This window comes from Zingiber officinale, chromosome 2B, assembly GCF_018446385.1.
Source record: "Zingiber officinale cultivar Zhangliang chromosome 2B, Zo_v1.1, whole genome shotgun sequence".
NCBI classification, from domain to species: domain Eukaryota; kingdom Viridiplantae; phylum Streptophyta; class Magnoliopsida; order Zingiberales; family Zingiberaceae; genus Zingiber; species Zingiber officinale.
This window is the reverse complement of record NC_055989.1, coordinates 44022557-44032629: the sequence shown is the minus strand read 5'-3', so window position 1 is coordinate 44032629 and position 10073 is coordinate 44022557. Positions and strand designations below refer to the sequence as shown.

Genomic DNA, 10073 nt, shown 5'->3' with positions numbered 1-10073 from the left:
TATGATTCTAGAATTTCGAATATGTTTTTCGATGTTGTGTTCTTTTGTTTTTTTTCCTTGTGATTTGATTGTTCTTTTCGGTTAACCTAAAGTTATTTTAGGAAATTAAATATTAGATTTCTATAAAAGGTTTTGTCCACTCGGTGGTGGTTGCTCCCATATCCAAGAAGGCCGTGTGCCTCGCCATGTCAGTACTGGGAACCAATTATGGAAATTAATATTTAATGGAATTAATAACTTAAGGTGATTTGGGTCGAACATGTTAAGTTCCGCAGGAGATCCAAGTCAAAACCTAAAAGAACAAATAGATTAAGTTTTGGATTAAATGTGTTAAGTTCCGCAGGCGATCCAAAATTTAATTTAAAAGAACACATGGTAGCTAGGAAAAGGTTCAGATCTTTGTACAAAATTTTTGTACAGTGGAACCTCTAGGCTTTCCGAATAGCAACCAACAATATAAACATAACCATTACTACTAGATATAACCTATTACGCATATTAAAATGACAATATCAAAAGAGATAAGTCAAAGGTACCCACCTTTAACTGTCGATCGTGCTAACAATCCCACGTTGAGACACTCGTCTCGAATCAACATCCTGCAATCACATAATGTATTTAGCTAATTACACATGACGTAAATAGCTAAATTAAATCCCTAATCTAATTAGGGTAACGCTAATCGAACATGACTCTTGAGTAATCCCCAATCAACCTTAATTATACTACAACTTAATTAGGAAAACCCCTAATTGATCCATCATTAATTAATCCTAATTAATGATTAACTTAAATTAATTCCCTTAATCAATAATCCAATTCTATCCAACATTATCACAATACTTCCCAATTCGATAATCATCCAATCATTTAATCCATTAAATCAACTACTAGACATCATGAATCCAACATACATATTCCACAATCAAATTGCATTACATCTATAAATAAACCATTACCTAAACTTACCTAAATCCAAAGACTTTAATGTCGACTTATTCGAAGAAGCTCACTACTGGAAACTCATGGCCAAAACCACAACAAAGTCGTTGTGCCTTTATTTCCATCATTTCCAATTCACTAACAATACAACCACATCCAAGAATTCAACTCTAATTCTTAATTTACAACATTTAATTAAAAACTTACCCCCAATCAACCACCTCTTCTCCAATTGAATCCCCAACAACAGGATGTGCTGATGAGATCCATGATCGATTCAACAAGAATCCAATAGTACACTATGTTGGATGCCCCTCATTAGTCCGAATTAGAGAAGAACAACCAAAGAGAACTCACTACGCTAGTTCCATGAATCCCTAAAGATCTGGTTGGAAAATACCTTGAATGGTCACCCTTCCATGATGGCGCACACTCGGGCCTTACTTGCAATGGCCCAGGTTGCTTCTCCATTGATCGCTCAACGAGAAGGCGAGGCTAGTGGATCTGCTGGCATGACACCCTTAGAGACGACGTCGGTGCCCATGGGAATAGATCAGTCGCGAACGAATCCAGGCGATCACTGGATCTTGTGGTTGGTTCGCTAGGGATGGTTGGCATCGTCAAGATCGGGTGGCACACACCCAATGTCACCATGAGGGAGAGGCTGAGGGTGGAGGATCGGGAAGACTCCCACTCGGAGAAAATGCCAGCGCGATTGGGATTCGTGGCATCGAGATGCGTCGGGGCGTAGATGGTAGATGAAGAAATGGGAATCAAAAAGAAGGGTACTGATGAGAGGGCCTCAAGCAACACTCAGGTGGCTCTCGGCGCCAGCGGCAGTGGATGTGGTGGAGAAAGGTCACGGAGGAGATGAGAGGGGAAGAAGAGGAAGTGGTGGTGAGGAAATTAGGGATCGGGGGAGGGAATCAAGAAAAAGGAGAAGGAATCAGTTTAGGCATATAAACCTAGGTTAATTAATCAACTTAGGTTAATTTAATTAAACGCTAAGTTAATTTCTCAATCAACTCCCACTAAATTTGGGTATTCCAAACAGACTTCTTTTTTCCCAGCCCAATTCTTCTATCCTCTTAAAATATGGCATACGGTCTCCGTTTACATCCCGAAAAATTGTTAAAAAATTCCGTTAAGGTTATTCATCAATTAAACCTTATTATTATTTTGTTACGGTATTTTACAGTTTAAGTTTGTTTATTTAATTGATCTTATGTATATTAAATGAACATAAACAAGCTTTTACCAAGCCAAACATCAAACTTGTTCACGAACGTTTGGTTTATTTACAACCCTAATATATCACATATTTAAAAAACATAGGACTCACATATCAGATGCTTATTATATTAATACATCTCTTTTATTAACACACACTCATATTTATTTTAATATTAACATTTATTATTTATGGGCCACAATGTCCATTCATTTATCTTTATTTTTATTTTACATTAAATAAATAAATACATTTTCAATTTTATACTTATAATTTCTTATTCATTAACTGCATTCAAAGAATTGAAAGTTGATGTATACTTGGGTGTTATAACACCCATCCACATTGATTGTAATATTATTTGCATGTTATAATACCCATACATTAACACCAATATTGATGCTCTAATTAATGATTTAGTCGACTAGCAGGACTAGCGTTGAGGGTAATAAGTTGATTTGGGAGTCCACTTAGGATATCATGCTCACAAAGAGAAGTATTATATTTGCAGTGGATTCAACTAAACATGACTTCAATCGACTAATTTTTATTGAGTTGACTAACAATTTGCCTTCTAAAAACGATTATTCTCTATTTAGGAGTTCAAGGTGATTTAATTTACTAGGTGATACGGTACATAACGGTGGGGTCCAATAAGGTTGGGCAGACAGAAGGTAAGGGGACATGACAGTCAAAAGTCAAGGGGGCATGGTAGTCAGAAGTCAAGGGGACATGGCAGTTAGAAGTCAAAGGGACGTGACAGTCAGAAGCCAAAGGGGCAAGAGAGTCAATAGGTATGGAAAGAGGAAGTAAGATCGGGTGATGACGTCAACAACCTAATTCCCGGTAAGGTTCTCACAGACCGGAACTCCAGATCTGAGACACCTGGGTAGACAGTCGGGGTGATACCTGATCTGGATTTGACGAGTTGGGCTCTCACGACCTAGTTGTACTTAGGCCTAGTACTCTCAGTAAGCTAAAACTCCCTATCAGCTAACTCCTGGTCAGCTCTTGGACGATCTCTCCATGGCTACCAACCCCCCAAGGTTTAGGCCAAGTGTTATATCTGGTTGATCATCCCGAGCTGCCTTATTCATGATCGGTCAAGACAGAAGGCGCTACATGACAACAAGATCAGGGAATCGTAACCGCCTGTCAGAGAATAACTGCTAAATATTCCAACGGTCTACAGCCACCTGTGAATGGAACTTTCCTTCAGTCTATAGGAGGATGCCATGTGTCCTCCATCACCCGACATTCTTTGACATCAGTCAAGCTCTAGAAGGTACGCACTGTCATATAAAAAGGGAGGTCCTCTCCCTCACGTAGGTACGCTCTCTGACACATTCGCACTTGTCTTCTACTTTCTTTCTCCTTCGTACACTATTATTCTGGGGAAAAAGTACTTGACTTGAGCGTCGGAGGGTCTGGTCGGGGGACTTTTTTCCTAGTTTCTAGCCTCTAACGCCCGTGTGCTTGTCTTAGTTTACGTAGAGCTCAGGTACCGCCGGCTCAATCATCGTCATCCGTCAGCACTGCGTGGGAGTCCATTTTTGGAAGCGCATGCGAGAAAGGTGTCTCAGTTGCCCCTTCGTCAATGCTAGCAACAGCTCACCCGACCTTCATCTGACTCAGATTCCGGACAGGGTCAATTTGGCGCCATCTGTGAGAACTTTCTTCACCTATTTTGGAGCATGGAGATGGAGGAGACTGGACGAATCAACATGACTATAATGGCAGGGGAGTACGAGTTGTTTAAGGAAGCTAAGAGATGAGCGGCTTCCAAAAAATAGACCACTACCTCGCGACCATACAAAATGTCTGCCGTTTCTAAGGACCCGACTCATGTTTCAGACATAGGGTCTAAGAGGAAGCAACCTGAGGAGTTCCCCCCGGCCTTCTACCGAGAACCAGTCTCGAACTACTACCATTAGGGCTTGGACTGTTATAATAAGAAAGAGTAACCACACGCCTCTATGGTGGAAAGCTCCCCGCCCAGGGACTCAAAGAAGGGGAAAACTATAGTCCTCACGGAGGAGCCCTGAGGGGAACCCGATGAGCAAGTGTCCTTCTCTCTAAGGGTACTAGAGGAGAAGCTACCGATGTTGGGTTTTTCGGGTCGTGAAAACCGCTTTTTCGTGTCGCGAAAGCCCCGCCACCGGATCCGTGCGAAGAATAAAACTTCAAAAACATTACGAGTACGAATTTACAAACTCTAGATCTACATTAGAGTATAAGGTTTACCCTTCATGTGTGTCTTTCGCGAATCCCGCTCGTCCAATGGTGCCGGATCTCAAGATTGTCAAAGTAGACAACCCTCTAGAAGTATCCACACGAACACAAGAAGGAGATCACCAAACTAAAGTGTGCTAGCACCTTAGTAGGGTTCGACAAGATGAGGAGAGGAAGAGAAAGAAGAGAAAGCACTAGGAGGAAGAAGATGAGAGTTACACTTGCAAAATGAAACTTATTCATGCAATTCATGTGGCCGGCCACATTAAGAGGTGTTGTAACCTCCATGGAATGCCAAGAGTCACAACTCTTGGTAACTCCCATGAGGTGGCATCCCACTTAAGCAACCATGATGATGTGGAGCATCATCATTGGCCCACTCAATGCCAACTCACCAATGAGGTGGCATAAAGTCAAGTCAAACTTGACTCTTCATCTTCCTCTCAAGTCAAGTCAAACATGACTTAATCTCTCTCATGGTTGATCTAATCTAACCATTTAATTCAAGCCAATTTAATAAAATGAATCTAATTCATTTAATTAAATTGATTCAATGAGTCATAATCTAAATTAGACTCATTGAACACATGAATCAACTTGAGTCCAACTCAATTAGCCCAATTAGGATTACTCTTAATCCAATTTGATTCATCAAATGAATCTAATCCTCTTGGTTTATCATATGAACCTAATCTCCATCTAATTGTCCTTAGTGTGTGACCCTATAGGTTCTTGTAACGTTGGCAATGCCCCTAAACCCATTTAGGAGCATAAGTAATGAGCGGTATCTAGCAACACATCATTACTACCCAAGTTACAAGAATGTTGAGATCCAACATCACCTTGTGACTACTAATTGTGACTCCTCACAATATATGACAAGTGTCCTTCTATCCTAGACATCTAGATTGATCAATGTGAGGCATAGACCGTGTCATCCTTTAATCAATCTAAATCTTGAACTCCAAGTAGACTCACTAAATCAAATGAGCTCAATATCTCATATTGACTCATTTGGGCATGGTCATGCACTTCGTGGTCTCACTCTATCAAGAATATCGATGTCTCTCCCATCATATAGGAGGGACAGATCCCATCTACATCACTCACATCCCTCTGCATAATTCGTTACATACCTAGTAATCGCCTTTATAGTCCACCCAGTTACGGGTGACGTTTGACGAAACCAAAGTACATAACTCCTTATGTAGGGATCCATGGTGACTTCAGGTCCAAGGACTAGTAGTCATACTAATAGCCACATGAGAAAGCATATGACACTCATAGAACGATCCATGATAATTTCATATGGCGGTCATTCAGTATACATTCTCCAATGCATACCCATGTGTCAACTTGATATCTCTATATCCATGACTTGTGAGATCAAGTCATCGAGTTGACCTACATGCTAGTCTTATTGCATTAACATTGTCCCTGAATGTTAATACTCGACTAGGAATGATTAAGAGTAGTGTTCCCTATATCATCTCACTATCAGTTCAACTAACCGATTGATATAAGTGAGAATCTTCTACTCAAGGGCGCTATTATACTTAGTTTATTTGGCACCAATACAAGTAAGTATAATAACAAAAAACAAATGCCTTTATTTATATAAGAATATAATACAACAAGTTCATAATACAATCATTAAATGATTGGCTCTAGGGCTCTAACTAACAACCGAAGGATACAAGCCCCCGACCATTGGAGAATACGATGGCAGTAAAGATCCAGAGGATCATCTCCACAAGTTCAGGAATGTTGCGTTGTTATATCAATACATCAACGCTATTAAGTGCCGACTATTCTTAAATACTCTATCTGGCTCGGCACAGAAATGGTTTGATGGATTATCGAACGGGTCCATCACCTGTTTTCATGATTTCAAGACTGTCTTCTTATGCCACTTCAACAACAGCAAGAAGTACCAGAAGACAGACCATTGTCTCTTCGCTCTTAAGCAAGGGTCGGCCGAGCCCTTGCGAAGTTATATCAAGCGCTTCAACCAGGTGGCACAGGACGTCCCATTCGCTACTTCAGAAATACTGATGAGCGCCTTCTCTCATGGACTAGTAGAGGGGGGGTTCTTCCGAGATCTCATCCGAGACCCTATGAAGAACTTTGCTGAGATGCTCGGGAAGGCAGCTAGCTATATCAACATAGAGGAGGCTCAGACCGCTCAACGCAAAGCAGACAAGGCACCTACTCCCGCCAATAATCCAGAGAAGAGGCCGCCCCAACCACTAGCTCAGCCTCTTCCACGGGTCCGGGATGCCCGACCACCCTTCCCCCCTGATCAGGATCCCAGGCCGGCACAATGTGTGGAAGCTATTCAAGCCCCTAGGCCTGGGCAATGGGGACCACGTTATTGCACTTGTCATCGGTCCCACACCCATGCCACAAGTGATTGCTTCCAGTTCGCCTGAGACTCTTGGCGCACGGCGGAGCTAGGCCTGCCTCCACCTGAGATCGCATTAGGACTCAGCAGAGGATGCTGGCCGACCAACAACTCAGGGCAGGTCAGTCTGGTAGCCATCCGAGAAATCAGTATAATCTCAGGAGGACCCACAGATGGAGACTCCGCTATGGCTCGGAAGTCTCATGAGCGGCGCTTGGAGATACACGTTGTAAGGTGCAGCAAGGAGCAAGTTGCAGGGTCTGTTATCAGCTTTGGGCCACCAGACCTGGAGGGGCTGGAGCTCCCTCATGACGATGCCCTAATAATCAAGGTCATCATCACCAACAGTCGCGTGGATAGAGTTTTCATGGATACCAGAAGCTCTGTCAACGTGCTATTCAGGAGAGTATTCGAGAGCATGCAAATTGATGCCAGTGAACTCCAGCCCATGGCTACTTCATTATATAGTTTTATCGGCAATGAAATACGACCCATGGGCCAGATCAAGCTAGCCATATCTTTAGGTAGTGAGCCCCTGGTGAGGACGCGGAGGAGCACCTTCTTAGTGGTGGATTCACCGTCCTCATACAACATCATCTTAGGAAGACCGGCACTGTACGAGTTCCAGGTGGCAGTCTCCACTTTTCATCAAAAGATCAAATTCCCTGTGGGAGACTAGGTCAGGGAAATTAGAGGTGAGCAATTAGTCTCTCACAGGTGTTACATTGACATGGTGAAGGTGGAGGCTCACAAGGCTCAGTGAACCCAGGATGGCGGGATCCACGTCATTCAAGAGGAACCTTTGCCTATAGCAGAGGAGTCCATCCCTGCAGAGGAGGTACAACTCTATCCTGATCACCTGGAAAGCCTCACCCGCATATCAAGCGATCTTCCTATCGAAGTCAAGACGGACCTGGTCCAATGCTTAACTCGTAATAGGGATGTCTTCGTTTGGTCCCCTGAGGAGCTGCCTGTGGTCAAGCCCAAGGTGGCTGAGTACAGATTACACATTCTGCCGGATTCCCGACCGGTCAAGCAGAAAAAGAGGAAATTCTCGGTTGAGCAAAATAAGATCATCCGAGCTGAGGTAGATCAGCTCAGGAAGGTGGGACACATTAGAGAGGTACAATTCCCGTCCTAGCTCTCTATGTGGTCCTACTAGCTAAACCCAATAATAAGTGACAAGTTTGCATCGACTTCCGAGATTTCAATCGCGTTAGTGCCAAGGATTTCTACCCGCTACCCAGGATTGATCAGATGGTAGACTCGACCTCAGCATGCGAAAGGATTTGCATGCTTGATGCTTATCAAGGATACCACCAAATCCCTCTGGCACAGGAAGATCAAGAGAAAGTTAACTTCATTATGGTAGATGGTACCTTTTGTTATACCGTCATGCCTTTTGGATTGAGGAATGCTGGAGCTATCTATCAAAAGATGATGGATAAGATCTTTAGCAAGCAAATAAGGCGGAATGTGGAAGTCTATGTGGATGACATCCTCATTAAATCTGTTAGATCCCGTGGTTGTGTTGATGTGATCAACCAAGTTGGTTAGGTCCTGCTTTGTGTTTGATCTCTGTGTCTGAGTGTGCAGGAGCTTAGGAGTGCAGGAAGTCGAGCGGAAGACGTAGCTAGCGAGAAGGACGGCACGGGAAGGGAGTCGACGGGCTCGGTGCGCTCGAAGGACGAGAGAGCTGCGGAAGAGTACACCGGTGGGCGAGAAGAACGTGAGCTGCGTTCGAGGGATGTTAAGCCGGGGAGGAAGGCTGCTCGAGGAGAAGGCCGAAAATTGGGTTCGGATGAGCTCTTTTCGGTTGGCCGAAATCATCCAAGCAAACGGAGCTTCAGAAGTCAAAGCGAAGAAGAAAGGAGTCAAAAGAGGCTGGAAACTATTTATACCATGCAAGCAGGAAGGTATTTATAGCAGGAACCTTGAAGGTGCCTTAAACATGCATTGAAGGCGGCTTCAACATTGAAGGCGCCTTCACTGCTTGTTCAAGGCGCCTTGAGCCAGGTCAAAATGACCGTTGAGGTTCGGATAGAGTTATATCCGAACAACTCATTGGAGGTGCCTTGGACCTCTATTGGAGGTGTCTTAGACCTACGAGATAGAGTTTCCAGGGCCTATAAAAGGACCCCTAGACCTAGGAATTATATATCAATTGTTCAATCAACTCTGTATTCATTCCTAGCAATAGTTCTGAGCTGTTAGAGTGTAAAAGGCTTCTCCGCCTTCAGTAAAGGAGACTTTTTCTAGTGCGCTTTTCATCGCCCTGGATTAACAACCTTCTTGGTTGTAACCAGGTTAACTGCCGAGTCTCTATTTTATTTCTATTTCTTTATTTCAGTTATTTTATTATTGCTATTGCATTTTTTGAGTTGAAAGCACGAGGAGGGTATAGTTTTTATTTTTCAGGCAATTCACCCCCCTCTTGCCGGCCTCCGCTGCACCAACAAGTGGTATCAGAGCCTGACAGCCTCAGAAGGACTAACCGTCGACTGAAGCACAAAGATCAGGACGATGGCTGACACAAACATTCATCCCTCGAAGTTCGATGGAGACTTCGCTACTTGGAAGCGAAAAATGGAGGTATTTTTTAAAACTGAATTTGATATACTATTAATAATGAAGTATGGATATGCAGCGCCAAAAGATAAAGAAGAGTGCAACTGGACGAAGAAGGAGCAGACCGATTGCGTGACGAACTGAAAAGTTGAATTTCACCTGCTCAGTGTTCTGCCGCCCCAAGAGGTAAGTCAGATCGGAAGTTACGACTCTGCCAAAGACCTCTGGGATAAATTCCTGGAGCTCCACGAAAGCACCTCAGAAGCAAAGCTAGCAAGGCGCAACATCCTCCAGACCCAGCTTATGAACCTCCGGATGAACAATGGCGAGAAGGTAGCGCAACTCCAAGCAAGGATCAAAGAACTGATCACGCAACTCACCAATCTTGGAGAATTGGTAATAAACCGAGACTCGATCTGGTACGCGCTCAACGCCTTCCCGAGAACTCCCGAGTGGGCCTCCTTAGTAGATGCGTACTACATCTCTAAGGATTTTGAGGTAAGTACTTTAGAAAATTTATTTTCAACTTTTGAACTTCACGAATCTCAGATTGCAGAGCCCAATGAAGTGGAGAAAATAAGTCAGAACATTACCTTAAAGGCAAGAACAAATGACAAGGATCAAAGAACTAATCACGCAACTCACCAATCTTGGAGAATTTGTAACAAATCGAGACTCGATCTGGTACGCGCTCAA

At 43.3% G+C, this 10073-nt stretch overlaps 1 protein-coding gene across 1 annotated transcript; it reads left to right on the top strand.

The window, feature by feature from the left end:
* Positions 1–1693: 1693 nt before the first annotated feature.
* LOC122048249 lies at positions 1694–6837 on the top strand. The gene is made up of 2 exons (XM_042609844.1): positions 1694–1790; positions 6098–6837. Exons 1-2 carry the CDS (start codon positions 1694–1696, stop codon positions 6835–6837), a joined length of 837 nt encoding a protein of 278 aa, XP_042465778.1.
* The last annotated feature ends 3236 nt before the right edge of the window (positions 6838–10073 follow it).